Raw genomic sequence first — 20748 nt, forward strand, 5'->3', positions numbered from 1 at the left:
AAAAAAAAAAAGAGAAAAAGAAACAAACATCCAACCACATGCTGTCAAGTCAGTTTATCCCACTTTTGCCTATTTCTGAACTTGTTCAACCATCATTATTCTAAATATTATGGGAAACACTTACCATGCAAGCACAAGAGAAAGGCTTTCATCACTTGAGCCTTAGGTGTACGCAGGAAACTTGCACTTTGCCTTCTTAAGAAGAAGGGTTTACCTGCTAGGCCCGACAATGGATATTTAGAACTCAAATGTCAATATTTACTATCACAATATCCATTTTTGGAGAGTCGTTGAATAATGTTTTGTCTGTTGGGTCATGACTTTAAGAGTATTCAAAAAATTTGTTTTTTTTTTCCCATTATGCTGAAGGGTAAGGGGGTCGCTTACATATTCGACTCCGATGAACAACCTTTTTGCGTGTTCATGGTGTGAGTTGCGTCTCATGGTTCATCCCTAGGAATTCTTTTCCGTTGCTTTACATGAAGGCGAAGAAAGGAGTGGCCTACCTATTTGACTCCTATGAACAACTTATGGGTATCTGTGGTGTGCGTCGTGTGATAATGTTTTTCTAGTAGGTCATGGCTTTATGGGTATTAATGAAATCGAGTATTTGTTTCTTTAGTATGAAGAAGAGGATGGGAATCGCTACCTATTTGACTCCATACTTTTAGATATTCATGGCTCAAGTTGTGGAATAATGTTTAGCCGTGGGTCAATTGAGATTGTGATAAATTTTAAAAATCCTTCAAAATTTAGGTGTCCGCAATTGAGATTTTAAGGAAATTCATTGAAATCCTTTCAAATTTAGGCATTCTTAATAATTAGTGAATTTATAAAGATTTCATTAATAGAGGAATTTTAGAAGTTTTGGATTGATTTCAAGCTTAAAAATACGTAGAGCCAAATCTTTTGAAATTTTGCTATATTTGATGAGATTCTTATGAAATATGTGGAAATTTATTAAAATCCACGAAATTCATTAGAATTTATAATCTTTTAAAATTCATCAACATCTTAGTTGACGATACTCCGTAAGTTTTTCTTTCTTTAGTATGAAGAATAGGAAGGGAATTGCCTACCTATTTGATTCTGATTAACAACTTTTGGATACTTGTGATGTATGTTGTCTGCTAATGTTCTTTCCGTTGGTCACGGCTTTAAGCATATTAATCAAATAGCATTTTTTCCTTTTTTAGTAAGAAGACGAGCAATGGAATTGTCGACCTGTTTGATTCCAGTTAATGACCTCGAAATTTTCGAAAGATGAGTCGTGTGACCATGTTTTGCTTGATGGATGTGGCTTTAACGATATCCATGAAATTGCATTTCTTTTTCGTTAGTAAGGAGAAGATGATGAAATGGAATGGATTCACGTATCTATTTGCTTCCAATGAATAATGTATTGGTATTTGTGGTGATAGTCATGTGACAAAATTTTTTTTGTGGGTCACGTCTTTAAGGATATTCACTAAGTTGTGTTTTTGTTTCTTTTCTTTAGTACTAGTCGCTGTCACGCACGTTGCACGAATTTTGTATTTATCATATTTTTATTAGCGTATGAATTTTAGTTTTTTGGAAAGTTTTTGAAGTAATATCTAGAAATATTTCCATGATATAAGAAAATGATTGCAAATTATTTTTATAATTGCAACAGTCTTGTGTTATCTGAAAAAATATGCTTGTATTTTCGTACTTAAATAAGAAATATACGAGGTTATACAAACTATTTTGCCTGTATTCTTTGATAGTGTTGATATGATTGAATTGAATGTGAAGATTATATTTCTAAATTTTGTGTAATTCAATATTGAAAAATTGAAGATTAAGCATAAAATTATAAATCGACTTGCATATTCATATGCGTTTTATATTTTGTCCTTCATATATTTTAATATTTATTTTATGCTTATGTTGAAAAAATAAAAATCTGAAATTTTTTTCTGACATTCGGTTTGGTAAGTGAATGTATGGTGTTCTGCATTCTCGGTATTTTTAAGTGCAAAAATCAATATATACGGTAAGCTGCAATACGGTAGATAGCATATACGGTAAGTTGCCTACAAATATGGTAGGCTACATATACGATAAGCTGCAAATACGGTAGACAGCATATACGGTATTGAAATTTATTGTAGTGGACGAAATCGAATTCATTCATACCGTATATGTACTTTACATATCATATATTCAACATACCGTATTTACGCATATCGTATTTGCAATTTACCATATGTGCAGCATACCGTATTTACAACATACCGTATTTGTATCATACCGTATTTACAGCATACTGTATTTACATAATACCGTATTTACAGCACACCATAATTACAGCATACCGTATTTGCTCATATTGTCTTTAGATACCGTATTTGGCAGATATTGGTTTTTGTAATTCAATATTGTTTTTTTCTATAATTTTATTTTGGGGAATTTTTTTTTAAAAAGAAGTGATTATGAAATTGCTAATTTTTAAATCTGTTTTTTGTTGAAGATAAAAATGATTTTTTTATGCTATTTATAAAAAAAAATTATTGTAATTTTATTATCGTAATAAAAAGATTTATTACGATTATTTAAAAAAAATTTAACAACACAATAAATCCATGCTTTTAATCTGGTGACTGCAAAAGTCTTTTGTGTATCAATAAAACATTTCCCATTCAAACAATAATGCCAAATTTTTTAGCATCATGCTTTCATTTTCTTCTTTTCACAAATTTTACTTTTTTTCGTTTTTGTCTTCTTCATTTTTCTAGATTCTTTTGTTGTTAGCAATGATTATTTCTTTGAAATTTTTTTTGTATTATATTGAAATTAAACTTATTCTTGTAATTATATTTTTTTATTAGATTTAATGCAATTGTACAGCAATAATTTCTTATTATATTATGCTAAACATTGTATTATAACATATACGTATAGTATGTTATATCTTAACTATAACATATAGTATTATAGCATACCGTATTTGCACATATTGTCTTTAGACTAATCACCAACATTTGTTATAAATAAATCCAAGTTCCATGTAATGTAGATTTATTTCATATTAATTTGCACAATTGTATTTCTAGTATAGACATTGCAGTGGTATTTGCATTATACCGTATATGCAGCACACCGTATTTACAGCATACCGTATCTGCATCATACCGTATTTACAGCATATCGTATCTGCACATATTGTCTTTAGATACCGTATTTGACAGATATTGGTTTTTGTAATTCAATATTGTTTTCTTTTTTATAATTGTATTTTCGGGAATTAAAAAAAAGTGATTATGAAATTGCTAATTTTTAAATGTGTTTTTTTGTTGAAAATAAAAATGATTTTTACAATTTTTTTTTTACTTCTCAATGTACAGAGAGTTTGCCAACTCTGTGCACATGGTTTGCCATCTCTCCGCATTGTGCGGGGATGAGTTTTTTTTTCTTTTTCTTTTTTGCTCATGGGAGTTTATATTTACTAAAATTATTATTATTTTTTTAATGCTGGTGACATGATATGGGGAAGAACATTTGTTTGACATAAACAAAATAAAAAATAAAAAATGACATCATGCATAGTAAAATTGGATTATATATATATATATATATATATAAACAAAAAAAACGAAGAGTCCGTGCACGGAGGCCCAAAAAAAACTACAAAAAAAAATAAAATCGATGCACTCTATGCACGGGCGTAGTTTTTTTCTCCACTTGGAAAAAAAATAAAATTTTAAATAATTTTAAAAATTACAAAAATTTAAAAATATATATATAAATATTATTTTGTTAAAATTGCAAAATTAAGTTTTATTTAAAAAAGAAAAGAATAAAAAAGAAATTTAAATAAATTGATAAAAAGAACAATTACTTATAATAAAAAAAAATTATAAACTTTGTCATGGAGGCAAATGTCTCCATGCACTGCGCACGGAGGTTTCAACTAAATTTTTTTTCTTTACCCCTTCGTGCACGGAGACAGTGTTTTCGTGCATGGAGACTAACCCATGCAGTTATAAATTGAAAGAGAATATCCACATACACAAACATTTAAATAATTCGCACGTAAAATAACTTGAAGTGGCACTTACTGGATGGCCAACTCCCTTGTTTGTATAAGAATTAGAACCCTAACAGCAGGCCTATTTTTCGGACGATACAACAGTCACTCCAAGGTTGGTAGGGCAAAAGAATTTAAAAAAAATTTTAAATAAATTTAATTTGAAAGAGAAAAGAATTAAAAAGAAATTTAAATAAATTGATAGGAAAAACCAATTATTTATAAAGTAAAATTTTCAATTTTAATTAAATAATATTTATATATCCTTCATTTAATTTTCATAACTTTATTTTATTTTTTTACTTCTAAATAATCTTAAACTAACTTTTTTACTTATATAAGTAATTTTTACATATATTAGAAATATTTTTTTGTTAATATGTTTATTTTTAAATTTTTTTTTATACTAAAAGTGAATTTTTTTTTTTTTTACTTATAAAAGTGGTCAGCACGGAGTAAGGCGGGAGGTATGGAAAGCTGTGTGTTAGATAGATTCACATTGCCTCTCTTACACTATATATATAATACAATAATATAAGCAAATGAGTTGATTTGAAAAGGCGTGGCCATAGCGTATGAAAATGGAGAACGGAAAAGTAAAAAAAAAAAAATTGAATAATCCTTTGTGCACGAAGACCACACTATATATAATTTTTTTAAATTCTTCTCTTCAATTTTTTTAACCTACAAATAACTTTTTCATTAAAACTGAAAAATTAAGTTTTATTTGGAAGAGAAAAGAATTAAAAAGAAAAAAATAATTGATTTTTTTAAGAAAAAAACGTATTTGTTAACACATACGTTTAATCTCCGTTTAACTATTTTCGATATTTATTTAGATCATTTGATGTCTTTACGATATAGTTCTCAAAATGAGTTTCGAGAGAATGTAAAACATTTATCAATTTGACTATTTACAATCTTCAATAAATTTTTAAAGTTAGATTGTTATCGAAAATTTCGAAATAGTAATAAAATAATTGATTTTTTAAAGAAAAAACGACTTAGGCGTATTTTTTAACACATACGTTTAATGTCCGTTTAATTATTTTTGATATCTATTTAGATCATTCGATGTCTCTATGATATAGTTCTCAAAATGAGTTTCGATAGAATGTAAAACATTTATCGATTCGAAATTTTAAAGTTAGCTTGTTATCAAAAATTTCGAAATATAGTTTGAAATTGCCTACTTTGATGTAGCATAACATTTGCTATGATTGACCGTTTCACGCACCGTTAACGACGTGCAATACTATACCGCGAGTACTTCAAAACGATATTAAGAATGTAATATTTCGACTTCGTTTGATATCCCGTAATGAGCCTGAAAATGAACACAAAAACATAATTAAAAAAAAATCCATGGGTCTCCGTGCACGGAGGCTCAGTCCTCTTATTTTTTTCTTCTTTTTTAAATAAAAGCTAATACCTCTTTATACTATATAAACTAACTACAATGATATATATATATATATATATATATATATATTAATCTAAAGTAATATTTAGATTAATTTAATTTAAAAAATTCAATATTACTAAAAATATTACTATAAAATTAAATATTGTCTGAAATTATTAGATATATCCAACTACGACGATATAGTTTTTTTTTCTATAATAATGTAAAAAAAAAATTATCCATGCACTCTATGCAAGAAGGAACGCGTTGTTTTTGCTCCCCACTTGGAAAAAAATGAAATTTTAAATAATTGAAAAAAATTAAGTCATACCGCATAAATTTTTTGAGCAAAATAATGTATTGAGAAAAATGTTGCGAAAAAATAATAAATAGTAATAAAAAAATTGATTTTTTTTAAGAAAAATGACTTATACACATTTTTTAACACATACATTTAATGTCCGTTTAACTATTTTCGATATTTATTTAGATCATTCGATATCTCTACGATCTAGTTCTCAAAATGAGTTTCGAGAGAATGTAACACATTTATGATTCTTACAATCGTTGAAGAATTTTTAAAGTTAGCTTGTTATTGAAAATTTCGAAATAGTAATAAAATAATTGATTTTTTGAAGAAAAAACGATTTATGCGTATTTTTTTTAACACATACGTTTAATGTCCGTTTAACCATTTTTTATTTTTTTTAAATATTTGTGTTGTTTACATTATAAACTTTTTTTCAATTTAAAATTCTTTTTTCTTAATAATTCCAAACAAAAACTTATTTTTGATTTGCATTATAAATAATTTTTCTTTTCAACTTAAAATTCTTTTTAAATTTCTTTCTCTTTAATTTTTTTACTCACAAGTAACTTTTTACCTCTTAGAAATATTTTCTATCTTATATTATTAGTATTTTTATTTTTTAATAATTTCAGATAATATTTAATTTTATAGTAATAAAATATATATAAAAAAAATTTTACTTTAAAAAATTTTATTATACTGTAAGAAACTGTTGCAACACATAATTTTCATACCCCCCACCACTCCATGCTCAACCACAGTTATATAGATATATATAGTAGGGATATAAGAAAAAAATTACTTTTATATAAAAAAATATTTTACAAAAATTGACTTTTAAGTAAAAAATTTGAAGAAAAAAGAATTAAAAAGAATTTTATTTTTTGTTGCTCGCATTATAATTTTTTTTTCAATTTATAATTCTTTTCTCTTAATAGTTCCAAATAGAAACTTAGATTTCAGAAATTTTTTTCTGTGTAGTTTTACGTTATAAATAATAGTTTTTTTTAATTTAGAATTCATTTTAATTTTTTTCTTCAAATTTTTTATTATTAATCAGTATTTTTTAATAGTTTGAGATAAAATTTAATTTTCTAGTAATAATTCAATATATAAAATGATGAAAAAAACATATTCATTCTGTGCATGGAGAAAAAAATTTCCGTCATGCCACATAATTTTTTTTGAGCAAAATGATGCATTGAAAAAATTGTTGCGAAAAAAGAATAAATAGTAATAAAATAATTAATTTTTTAAAGAAAAAATGACGTATACACATTTTTAACACATATGTTTAATCTCCGTTTAACTATTTTCGATATTTATTTAGATCATTTGATATCTCTACGTTATAGTTCTCAAAATGAGTTTCGAGAGAATGTAAAATATTTATCGATTCGACTATCGTACAATCGTCGACGAATTTTTAAAGTTAGCTTGTTATCGAAAATTTCGAAATAGTAATAAAATAATTGATTTCTTTAAAAAAAACAACTTATGCGTGTTTTTTAACACATACGTTTAATATTCGTTTAACTATTTTCGATATCTATTTAGATCATTTGATGTCTCTACGATATAGTTCTCAAAATGAGTTTCGAGAGAATGTAAAACATTTATCGATTTGACTATCGTACAATCGTTGATGAATTTTTAAAGTTAGCTTGTTATCGAAAATTTTGAAATATAGTTTGAAAATGCCTATTTTGACGTCCCATAACATTTGCTATGATTGATCGTTTCACGCACCGTTAACGACGTGCCAATTACCCTTTATTGAAATTAGGGTCTGTTTGATTGGTTCGAATTCCATACAAAATGCAATTCGAATTCCACATTTTTTCCAATTTTGTGTGTTTCTTATGTTTTATTTTCCATGGAATTGTATTTTCTTGCTTGTATTGGGAATTGGTAAATTCTAAGAAGTATTGTAAAAAAATATTTTCCTTTAATTAAATTTTTTTATGTAAAACAAAGCCAAAAGAACATCAAAAAATAGATGATTTTTTTGAATTTTTTTTTTGGCAATGGAAACAAATTTCATCCCCAATCCCAGTAAATTCTATCCCCTTACTTGATAATTTTCATGTAAAACAAAGCCAAAAGAATACCAAAAAAACACTTTTTATTTCAATATTTTCAATGTGGAAAATTATACCAATCAAACATAATAATTTACAATTCTCAAGAAAATAAATTCTAGGCAATTCAATTCTCTGAAATTTGTCTTCAATTTAATTCAATTCCATCTTTACAATCAAACGATCCCTTAGTAAATTTATCAAAGATTTATAGGAATAGAAATCACACTGTAATACTCTTGAAGATTCAACTACAGCCCCAAAGAGTGCCCAAATTTGAAATTCCTAAACCATACGGTCCACTAATCAGACACTCCGAACCTTCCAAATTGAACGCCAAATCAAGTGACAAATTTTCTTCCTTTCCCATCCTTCGGCGCTGGTGCAAAATAAATCTCTATATCCTTTTGCATAACTTCTTTTGAATAAACCCATAAGAAAAGTTCGTATCTTTACCAATTAACGGACTATTTGTAAGAAGAATGAACCTGATTGCAGATGGTGTAATTGTTTTAGGTGGCAGATTCTGAATATTATATTGGAAGATCGATATGATTCAATCTTATTTTCCGGCAATCTGTAGAGAATGCTCGTGGTCGATACCTTACTCCTCCTGTAGATTGAATTCTTCCATTTTCGATTTTTCTTGCCAATATTATGTCTATGTTTTCAATATTTTTTTCATGTCTTTGATTATACAATATCGCTGTTTTTAAAATGTTTGAAATCTGCCTTTGAATCTTTTCCATATTCTGCAAAGTGGTGTATTTCTACCATTGTTCTGAAAGGCAGTTTAGTATTTACTTCAGTTAATATGCTATATCAATGCAAATGCTTGTGCTTATATATGCTTATATACTCTGGGCTTCTTGAAAGAGCTGTGGTTTTAAGCGAAGCAGATTTTGATTATGCTTATATAATTGATGAACTTCTTGAAATGAAATGTTTTTTCTTTTCATGTTATGCGAGTAAAAGCATTGAGTATTGAAATTGTGGGAAACTCTTATTCTGACTAAAATCAAGAGTTCCCCTATTTTGCTGGTTAAGATTGTACACTGCTAATTGAATGATTCAATGCAAATATTAAAGTTTGAAGTGTGCTACTATTATCAATTTTGAATGTCGTTTGAATATGTCAACTCGGTGAAAACATGTGAATAGGGTTCAAATGAGTACTACACCATATATGTTGTTACTTATTTGAAAAGAAAATTTCTTGTTGGTGGGTATTCTCCAACTCTTCATGGTAATGCAGATTTCTGACAATTGGGAATATTAGGAGAGTTGGACAATTTTTGCGCAAAAATCAGATTAGCAACAATGCTGAATGGTCAAACTATGAAGCACTTGTTGGACCAGGGTTATGTTCTCGTCAATACAAATTGTACTTGCAATATATTAGTCCTAGCAGGAGACTTCCTGGATTTGCTATTCATGGAACCAGAACTGCAATAGCTACTTCAAGCATTTTTCTTCCGCACCTGCAAGTAATACTTTAGCACATCATACCCAAGTTACGTGGAAGAGGTTGTTACATTGGGCTTTACACAGTGGGAGATCTTTGTTGCCCATAAGTAGGATTGCACAAGCTGTTAGCTTGGCGCTTTGCCGTTCTTATGTTGTCATTCCTGGTATATTTGCCTTAACCTGTGGAAGCAATGTAGCTTGGGCGCAAGCGGTGTCAGACATAGATATCTTCCAGCCGAGGAATTATTTGTACGCGAGTGCTCAGGATGGGCATGTTTTCTTGACCTCATTGATTCTTTCCATGTTGGAAGGGATTTCTTTGTTGCTGAGAGCATTATATTTGTGGCCTCTGGGAGCATCGCTCAAGTGCATCGAGCTTCTTTGCGGTCTCGATACCATGGCTGTCAGATCAAACCTATGCTTGTTGCGGTGAAGGTGAGACATCCAGGAGTTGGCGACTCAATAAAAAGGGATTTTGAGATAATTAATATTGTAGCAAAAATTTCAAATTGCATTCCTACACTGAAATGGTTAAGATTGGATGAGAGTGTCCAGCAGTTTTCGGTTTTTGTGATGTCTCAAGTTGATCTTGCACGAGAAGCTGCCCATTTGAGCCACTTCAAATATCATTTTCGCAGATCGAAGAACGTTTCTTTCCCAAAGCCTTTATACCCGCTAGTACATCCTGCCGTGTTGGTAGAAACTTTTGAGCATGGTGAAAGCGTTTCTCATTATGTTGATGAACTCCGTGGAAATGAAAAAATCAAAAGTGCTCTTGCACACATTGGAACCAATGCACTGCTGAAGATGCTCCTGGTAACATATTAATCTTCTTTTTTCCTTTTTTCTTTTTTTTTTTCAATGCCTTTCATGTTTCTTATGCCCTGTGAGTTGGTAATAATAATTACAACTATTTCCTTGTACTTCTTTATGTGGTGAATTATTCTAGAAGTGATTTTGATTTTTCCATGTGATGAAAATTGCTAATGCAGCTTCACTGATTATAACAATGTGAATTAGCTGCGGCCCATTTTTTTTGCACCATCCTGTTAACATTTCTCATGGCATTTGAAAAGCTCCCAAGGCTATGCCTTCTGGTCCTCTCTTGAAGCTGTCTTTAAGCACTTTGAAGCTCACACCTTGAGTTCCGTTTATCAAGGCTTACATCTTGACTTAATACAGGCAATAATAATGGATTTTATCAATTTTGTTATGTGGTTTACTAATTTGACAATTTATTATTTGCATTTTATCGATCTATTTTCTGTTTGTTAAATTGTTTTATTATGGCTTTTCAAGATGGTTTACAGGAATTGAAACATATATCTGTATCTTTATATTCTTTTTGAATTATTTTATTGATTTGAGTTGAGGATTAATCCAACCTTATAGAGGTTAAATGTCTTAGGACCCAATTGAGCCTTTTTAGATGTTACTGCACTCAACAATTCAGTTGAAATGAGCAGCTGCCTGGGTTTCTTCATTTAGCAGAGTAGTTTCATTTCAGTGATTTCACAGTATGTGTTTGGTATATATACAGTGATACGCAGTTCATAATTTGCCATTTCAATTTTATTTTTTTATTTTCTTTTTTTTTTTGGGGGGGGGGGGGCGGGTTGGGGGGGAATGAGCAGCTGCCTGGGTTTCTTCATTTAGCAGAGTAGTTTCATTTCAGTGATTTCACAGTATGTGTTTGGTATATATACAGTGATACGCAGTTCATAATTTGCCATTTCAATTTTATTTATTATTTTTTTTTTTTGGAGGGGGGGGGGGGGGGCAGGTTGGGGGGTTATTATGTAGATTCATAACTTTGAGCATACAAATAGATTAGATATTCTTCTGATGGAGAATAACTGATTTGCATCTGCTTGACAATTTAGGTCGTGTTATGCTGTAACAATGATGAAGATATTATTAGGGGTTAAGCATTTAACTTATGTGAACAAAATGCTTAATGCTCAATCTTGGCTTTGCTTACTTGCTAATGCTACGTGGAGATCATTTCCAATGCTTTTGCATTAAGTAGTTAGCATTTTAGGAGTCACTACTGCCTCATACTCGTACTGTTTGACCAATAAGTTAAACTGAATACCTCTGCTAGAATGAGATAACGATATACCTATGAAAATCTATGGATTGGCCTGTTTTCTGAGATGTTTTTATTCTTTTCCTTGGCAGGTAGACAATTTTATTCATGCTGACATGCATCCTGGAAATATCCTTGTTCGTGGATCCCAGAGCATGCATTCTCGTAGGCAGCTCTTCAAATCTAAGCCTCAGGTCGTATTCCTTGATGTAGGCATGATTGCTGAACTTTCTAAGAATGATAGGATGAATTTAGTAGACTTCTTGAAGGCTGTTGCCTGTAGAGATGGCCAAACTGCAGCAGAGTGCACACTAAAATTGTCAAAGAAACAGAGCTGCCCAAAGCCAGAGGCCTTCATTCGGGTGAATTTCATCCACAACCACTTATTTTTGAAATAGATAAAGATTGTAAAAGATGCAGTTGGAGTCGAGTATAGGAGTCATTTCTGCCTTGCAATTTCACTATGGTCTTTGACAAATTTTGTGGTTTTCATTGATTTCTTTGCTTTAACAGGAAGTGAAGGAGTCATTTGATTTTTGGGGGACTGCAGAAGGTGATTTGGTCCATCCTGCTGAGTGCGTGCAGCAATTACTTGAGCAAGTTAGGCATCATAAAGTTAACATTGATGGCAATGTTTGCACAGTGATGGTGACAGTTCTGGTTCTTGAGGTAGTCTTTTCATAAAATTTTAGTAATTGTGGTACATATTTGATTCACAATATTCATGGAAAGAAATTTTTTTGTTCAGTCACGAGGTTAGTTCTTGAACACAGCCAATAGTATTTTCACATTTCATCCTTTTATTGGAGAGAACATTAGGAATTATGTTGGATATGTAGTGCCTGATCATGCTGTTTACTTATTTCTTGAATGTGGATCACAGGTTATATTATGTAGTCCATACATATATTAAGTTACATAATATTCTTACCATACATTTATATTAAGGATTTTAGAGGATAGTCATTTTTGTGACGAGACGCGTGGGATCTGTACACTTCTTCAATATAGTGATACACTACACTCGCGCATTGAGAGTAAACCATTCAAACCTCTGTGCGCGCTTTTCGTGTTTCTGATTTCCTTTTTTCTATCATTGCTTTCGAATTTGGGATTAGAGCTTAATGACCTTAATCCTTCGCAAATTTAATGCCTGTTCTATCTTGCTGCTTCATCACCTTTTGTCTATATGTTGAAGGAGCTACTATGTCCTGATTTTATGCATAACATAACCTCTCTCTATTTGAAGAATAAACAAATTCTGTTGTGGGATTGTAGTAATTCTTCCTTTTTTAATTGCTTTTATTTGTAGGGTTGGCAGCGGAAGCTTGATCCAGATTACAACGTAATGCATACACTAAAATCACTGCTCTTTAAAGCTGATTGGGCAGAGTCGCTTTCGTATACGATTGAACGACTCATGGCCCCGTGAAGAAGAGTCTGCATAACATTTTTGCTTGTCTAGAACAGATCAAAATATACATAGTTCAGTGGAATTTATAATTTGTTGCAAGATTTTTGTTTTTGCTTCACAAGCGTTGCCTTGTCACAATTTTGTACGGAAATCGTTTATGTTTCTAGTATTTTTGTATGTTTAGAGAACTGATTCACAACGCATGATGCAGACACTGTGAAAGCCTATGCTGCTTTGATTTTTTAAGAGAATATCCTTAATAGAATTGATCAATTTGTTTCTAATTTTATTCCTTGTATATTAATTTTAAGGTTTTCTGATGGTGGGCAATTTTAGCCTTTCCGTAGGTTTTATTTACTACAGTTGAAATTTTAGCTCATTAATTTAAATGTAATTTTTCTTTTATGTTGAGATACTCGACCCAGTTCAACTAAGGGTCCGTTTAGTAGGATTTTTACTTCTTTTTGTAAGAGAGTTTCATAGTAAGACGAAATACTTTTAAAAAATTATTCAAATATCTTCTTAAAAAGCTTCTTAATTTAGAGGTAGTTTTTGACTTTTCAAGAGTTGGGCTTTAAATAAAAAAATGAAACAATAATAATCATAGAGAAGTATTTTCTATCCAATTCTTAAAAACATCATTATCATTATCACGTGATCAGATAAAACTATTACACGATGTATCAATGTCATTCCAGCTGTAAAGTCTACCTATAAATTACAACACATTATCACATTGAAGTCTCTTTAAAGTTTATTAAGGAGAGGAGGAGACAGAAACCGGCCGGTCGATTTCTCTACAGCACTTACTTTCAGTCATTTCCGGTTCAATCAACAAGAAGATGCATATACCACCGACGATTTTTCAGAATAACGTCGTTTCCTTTGCCTAATGGAAAATGTATGGTTGAAAAATAAGGAAATTTTTTTTATTTACGTATAATATTTTTTAATAAAGAATGTGTGGTTGAAATAAAGAGAGAGAAAAATGCATTTTGACAAAAAGGGGGTACCAAATGGGGTTTTAGATCAAAATCGACGACTTTCAATTAGCGTTTAGCGTGATTATTGCTTCTTGTACATTCTATAGATTACATAGAGTTTGTCATCCTTTACAAATCCAAAATATATTTGGCGAAAAAGTGTGTTGAGTTCAAAAAATTGTCCAATCATATATCGCCACGTGAAATAATGTCAAAAATGATGTAAAAGACAATGTACAAGTAGCATGATCCTTAGAGCTAACGATTTAATCAACTTGATCCTACGAGATGTGATGTGATAGGCTTTCAAGAGAGTTTAAAATCTATTATTGCATAAATAAGGTCAGTTCTTTGACAATAGTTTGATAGAACCGATTTGATCAAATAGATGTAATCAACACAATTTCTCAAAGGTCGGATGCAATTCTAAGACTTGATCTGATGCAATCAAACCAGAAAATATGATTACATGTTCAGAAAAGGGTCAAGGTCGGTCCTTAGAATTTTGAGGCCCTAGACGATTCATTATTATGAGACCTTTGAACGTAAAAAATTTTTACGTGTGTAAAAATATTTAAATAAATATATTTACATCTTAAACAAAAACTTGGGATGATTCAAAAGATAAAGTAGCAAATTCAGGTTATTTTTGATAAATCGTATTATGGAGATTATTGACTCATGAAAAATTTAGTTTGGACAAGTCAAATTTAAGTTATAATTTATTAAAGTAAACTACTGAATGTGTAATATTGCTTTTCAAATTAAATCATATTACCATAATAATATTAGATTTGTTTGATAGCTCGTAATTAATCATCTATATTGTTAAATAAAATTTTAATTAATCCCTCTTTTAATTTTATACTAATTTAATTTAGCTTTTACCATGGTTTTCATTTGGAGGCCCCCGTTAATTAGATGTGAGGCCCTAAGCCATTGCTTATTTGGCTTTGGCTTAGGCCCAGCCTTGAAAAGGGTAAACATTACTCTAGTTATCGGATTCACAAACCTAAAATCATTTGAAAACTATGAAAATAAGAAAAGAACGGATGAAATGTAAATTTTGCACCAAGTCAATTATAGTTTTAAAATAAAAACAAACTTTTCTTGATGTGATAGTGCTCAAGGAGGGTGAAAGGATATAGAGGAATTATATGATTTTTAAGAAAATATGTTTGGTTTCTTTTTTCCAATAAAAATATGTATTTTTCCTAATTTAAATTTCTAATATTGAATAATTTTATCAGACAAATTTAAATATTAAAAAAATCGATATTCATTTTTAGAAATTATATACAAACATAAAATCAGAAATATCACCTTATTTAATTTTTACTATTATCTCCTTATTAATTTAGTTAATTTTAATCCATCTTATCTCAATCATAATGATGAAAATACTACATAATTGGTTGCCTGCCCATCCGTTTAAGTTTGAATAGTAGGTTGAATTATGGAGATTGTGTTGGTGGTAGGGTCGGTTGCCTTCTCAGCCGTTAGAGTTTCAGCAATAGGGAGCATTTTCGAGAGAGGGGTAATGGTGGTGGTCTGGCTAACCGATTGAGTTTCGACCGTAGTTGGAGTTTTGGATGGTGGGTTTACATTCCCAGTCGATAGAATTTCTATGATCAAATCTTTTAAATCTGTGACTTGTCAAACTACACGGGCCGCAGGTCACCTATTCAATAGATTTGGTCATAGGTCATTGAATTAGCTCACAGATTCAAGAGATTTGGTCACCTATCATTGGATTATGTCATTGTCACATATAACAGGGTGCATGTCAAAATGCATAGGTTACGGATTCAAAAGATTTGGTTACAGACCCAAGAGATTACTTCACATGCCATTAAATCGGATCATAGGTCACATGTTAAGTACATAGGTCACATGTCACAGGTAGACCATTGGCTCTGGTCATATATCACAAATCCAAGAGATTTGGTCACAACCCTTTTGATTTGGTTACAAGCCATATGTTAAAATGCTTAGGTCACACGTCATAAATCCAAAAGATTTCGTCATGCCGTTGATTTCTCGGAATTCAGTTATCCTAACTAGTGATAAATTCAATTGACCAGATTTTGACAATGAAAATTGAAGTTATTTTGCTCCCATAAGCACTTTGCGAATTACACTAGGGATTGTTTTTCAAAAGATTGTTTTAAATTATACCAGCACTATTGAGTCGCGGATGAAGAATATGATCAGTTGGTGATTATTAGTGGCTATGTTTTTCCCTCTATCTCTACTAGCTGAGTGGGTGATGTTTATTCTCCATTGAGTGCTGATCAGTTCGCCGCTAACGAAGTCGTCGACGGGCAGATGCCAATAGTTGTAAGAAAGGATGGCCACGAGCGGGTGCACAAGGGTGGGTGTGGGGTGGAGAATAGTGATCCCCGCCCCGCCCCGATAAAGCCCCACCCCAAATGGGGTAAAAAAACCTGCCCCGAACAGGTTGGCGGGGTGGGGCCGCCCCGAACCCATCCCGTGAAGAGAAAAAAATAAAAAATTATGAAAATTTATTAAAAGATTCATAAAATAATGTCAACCCATTTAATAGACTTTCTAAAATTTATTATTAAAAGATTCATGAAAATTTTTGAACCAAGCCCTTGATTGTTGCAAGATCAATGCCAAGCAATCTGGCCAAGTTCAAAACTTCCAAGAAATGCGCGAAAAATTAGGATTTTTGAACACGTACCAACTATCAAACTCTTTTGATTAAATTAAAAGAATTTATATTTTATTCTCTCATAATAGTATAACTTGAAATTTTGAAAATGTAAAAATAAATAAATAAATAAAAATAAATAAATGGGGCAAGCTGCCGCCCTATCCCCCACATTGCGTCCTGCCCCACCTCATCTAAGGTGGGACGAGCTTTGGACGAGGCGAGGTAGGGCAGCACCACTATCATCCCTAGTGGAGAACAATTGTTTGGTGTGGTGGGTGTGAGTAGATTAATTTAATTTGAGAATATTATTTTTTAGAATTAAAGCCTGACTTTTGTATTTTTAAACTTATTGGATGAAAATTAATTTGGTGCATACTTTGCCCTTGTTTGAGCCTCATTCTTTAGGAAAAATGTATTTTTCAATAGTGTTTTGACATTATTTCAACCACACATTTTTCAATAAAATAATATAACACGCAAATCTAAAACCTTTTTTTAACAACACATTTTCTATCAATACACTATTCAAAAATTCATTTTTCTCTCAAAATGGGGCTCAAACAAGGGCTTAATATTTGACTTATGTTTTTTTTCCAATAAAAAAATTTCACGACCTAAGACCTAAGATCAATAATAACATAGAATATTCATAAAAATTTAATTAATATGATCATGGAGTAAAGAGCATTGACATTTTAGTCTCCATTTGGGAATAATTTATAAACAGATTCATTTATAAATTGATATAAATGAGTTGTGAATAAGTAAATAATCTTGTGCGTCCATTGAAATGTATAATTTAAAATGATGTTTGACAAATAATAAGTTATTTATATATTTTGTCAAATGACAGAAAGAGTTAAGGAGAGGTGGCAAAATAAAAACTTCATAATGCTGGTAATTTAAAGCGAAATACTGTATTTTAAAATACATAATTTCAAGACTTGAAGGTAGAGGATGAAACTTTTTCAAATGAATTCATTTCATTCCAACACTCGATCAAAAAATAATGTTCTCTCTCTCTCTCTCTAAAAAGTACAAGTGAACGTCTAAAAGTTTTTAAAAGAATACTGCTTATAAGATGTCTAATTCTTATTCTATTTGTGTCGATGTTCCCAAGACTTCGGAAACCTTAAAACTCCATAACGGATGCATTTTGACTTGTGGAAATTACACAATAGCGGGTCTTAAAAGATTATTATTCAAAAATCAGGTGCAAAACCTAAATCTCTCTCTATCTCTCTTCGCTCTCTCCTTTGCCATCTTTATGCTCTCTGTCAATAGTCGAACGATAGAGTGCCAACTTAAAGCTTCGATGATCGATACACCACCATGAGTTGATCTCCGACGAGCTATTCCGAATGCAGAGCATCAACACTACTACAATGGTGGCGCTGGGCGTGACTCCGCGCTCCAGTCGTCGTCGCAACGACGACGTTGTGAATGCTTCTTTCCATGCTGGATGTTGTTTTGGGTATGGTGACAATGTGGATGCGGGGTTTCTTCTATCCAATATGCCTATCTCAAGCAATACCAGTTCATGATTCCGAGTTGAAGCCAGTAGGTTAGCCCATGTATGGGATTTCAGTGATTGTTAAGGCGGTGGTGGTGTAGGTATTCTGATCAGTGGGTAGTTATCTACTGTACAAGCGACGGTTTGGGGTTTCATTGTTTGATAAAGCTGTGGTGGTGTAGATATTCTAATTTGTGGGTGGTTATCTGATGTAAAGGCAAAGGTTGTGTGGTACAAGCGGCGGTTGTGTAGAGGTGATTGTTTTTGTTGTTGTTGGCAGTGGTTGTTGTGGCGGAGGCGGATCTGTGGACGACAACAATTGTGTGGTAGTGTGACAGTGGTGGCGGTGGTGTATTGGATTAATTTGGATTTTAGGGGGAGGGGTTTGGGCTTTTGGATCTGATCGATCTGCATTTTGGAGATTTTATGAGTTTTTGGATCTAGCGATGATGGTGGATCTGGCGGCAATTTGTTGGAGGTACAAGTAGAGATGTTGACGGTTGTGGTGGTGGATGGTGATGGTGGTGGATGGTGATGGTGGGGGATGATGATGGTGGTGGTAGTGGTGTGGTGGTTGTTGTGCTGGCGATGGAAGTCACAAGTGGCGGTGGCGATGGTGGTGGTTGTTGTGGTGGCGGTGAACCAATTAGTTATATGCTCCCAAGTATTAAACTGTGACATTAAAATTTAATAATTTGTGACCAACAAATTTGAAAATACCTGATCGATTGTAAATCGTGACTTGTAATTTTTTTGATTTATGACCAATGAAATAAACTGTGATCTATAAAATTTTTGATTTGTGACTTCGAAATAATCTATGACTTACAAAATTTTTAATTTGTGACATCGAAATAATTCGTGACCAATTAATTTGACAATATGTGATCAGTAAAAAAGTTGTGACATAAGTATGTATCTGTGACTATTAATTTTGTAATTGTGATTTTATTATATTTAATTAATTATATATATACCTGAATTTTGAATTTTTAGATTATACATCTCACTTTTGAATTGCTATAAACTATGCACCTTATGATTTTTTTCTCTTCTGACTTCTCTCGATGATTGGAGAGTAATTCTGTGACCCAAATATGCTATATAAGGGCCATACTAATCGGGCCTCCACTTTACAAACTCATAAACGTATGGCCACATTTCGACTATGATGGATATTGATCATGGAAGAGTTCTCTTTTTAATTTTTATAGGGCTGAAGTTCTAATGAATTGAGAATATCTAAGATTGAACAGAATAACTGTTTCGATTCTTCGAAAATAATTTTCTAATTTATATTGTAAATAATCTTAAAAATATATTTATAAAAAAGCAATTTGTCTTGAAGTACCACTTATGGGCTATGCTGAAATTGGGTTCACCACATAGGATTCACCAATTGTATCTAGCTTAGGTTTAGGAAAGTAATAAGATCAGGTGAATTAGAAAATATTCGAGAAAACAAGCGTGGCTTCAAATTTGATATTTTTTTATTACAGTTTATGTAATTTTATATATCTTATCGTTTTGTAAATTTTTTTTACATGTAATTTTCTACATTTAATAAGTTACAATGATTGTTTTTGACACACTACACTATTTTACAGAAACCATTCACTATCATTTCCACCGGCCACCACCACCTTTTCAAATCATTGCATTTGTATTCCCGCTTCCACCTCCTGTAAAAAATAATTAAGCTGAGTTGACAAAAAAGGGTTAGCAGAACCCTGATCAACACTCACATGGCGCATGGGACCTACGTCAATAAAAAATGCTTTCCTTCCCCCTATTCTGTGTGTAATATCAGAAAGAGTATCAAACGCTTTCTGTTGGCATAGCAAAGTTGTACAAAAAATCTCCCCAAACTAACAAACGACCACAAGAAATCAAAATTTTGAAAATTACAATCCATATTCAAACTGACAACCATCTCGTTACCATCAACATCACCACACTTCTACCATATCAAGTCCAAAAACCACTCCATTGATCCAAGGCAAACTCACCACTCAAATCTCGAAAATTAAAATATGTAATTGTACCCACCACAATCACCATACCAGCTGCTTCCACCATATCCATCCCTAAAAACCACCACAAACTCCGATTCAAGTCAAACTCACTACTCCAGAAAATGTTGAACCGATTCATTCTCCACCTCACTCTTGCTTCTCTCCTCTCTCCACCCCCACCTTCTCCATCTCCACCACCACCACCGCCGCCGCCGCCAATGACAAGGAAGACTTGAGTTTCCTCAAAGAAGTTGAAATCGATGTCTCCTCAAAGTCAAAATATGCTCCTTTCAATGCTGAATTTCAGTGATTTTGTTGATGAAAATAAGTGCGTGATGGTTGAATCATTGTTGTGGTGGTGCCCAATTTTTGGTGGTGGTGTATAATGTATACCATCTTTCGTTTAATATCGTAAATTGAATAGAACTCAACATAGTTAAAAATTTAAAAAATGCATTAAATTTGTCAATTTCGAGTTCAAATAAAAATTAGTATAACATGCTAAACATGCAAAGAGTTATGTATGAACTAGATGTATTTAATAGTCCATATTTGGTCCACAGTTTGTATAATTTATTTTTCTTCAAATTCAACTTTAGTTACACATTTCATGAGATTCACAATTTTTATCAGTTTTTTAGCCTCACATTCCATCGGTTCTTTTCAAAATTTATGTAACATATGTTTAAAAAGTTATAGATATCATAAAATATATGGTTATAATAAATTAATATCAACTT

The 20748-nt window shown here is 31.5% G+C and overlaps 1 protein-coding gene and 1 pseudogene across 1 annotated transcript; both read left to right on the plus strand.

The window, feature by feature from the left end:
* LOC111366729 overlaps positions 1 to 8471 on the plus strand; it is a 10852-nt pseudogene extending 2381 nt beyond the window's left edge.
* Positions 8472 to 8661: 190 nt separating this feature from the next.
* Positions 8662 to 13101, plus strand: LOC111366730 (probable serine/threonine-protein kinase abkC). Its single transcript, XM_022987429.1, has 6 exons — positions 8662 to 8828; positions 9103 to 9334; positions 9504 to 10130; positions 11496 to 11765; positions 11917 to 12072; positions 12716 to 13101. Exons 1-6 carry the CDS (start codon positions 8662 to 8664, stop codon positions 12833 to 12835), a joined length of 1572 nt encoding a protein of 523 aa, XP_022843197.1. The 3' UTR covers positions 12836 to 13101.
* Positions 13102 to 20748: the final 7647 nt, after the last annotated feature.

The sequence above is a fragment of the Olea europaea genome, chromosome 18, assembly GCF_002742605.1.
Source record: "Olea europaea var. sylvestris chromosome 18, O_europaea_v1, whole genome shotgun sequence".
Lineage (NCBI taxonomy): Eukaryota > Viridiplantae > Streptophyta > Magnoliopsida > Lamiales > Oleaceae > Olea > Olea europaea.

Bases quoted from the DNA above. Each gene is read 5' to 3' on its own strand.
- LOC111366730 (XM_022987429.1), top strand. From the start codon at position 8,662: ATGCTATATCAATGCAAATGCTTGTGCTTATATATGCTTATATACTCT. The intron at 8,829-9,102 runs GTATTGAAATTG...ATGGTAATGCAG, and splicing joins TATGCGAGTAAAAGCATTGA to ATTTCTGACAATTGGGAATA. The intron at 12,073-12,715 runs GTAGTCTTTTCA...TTTTATTTGTAG, and splicing joins TGACAGTTCTGGTTCTTGAG to GGTTGGCAGCGGAAGCTTGA.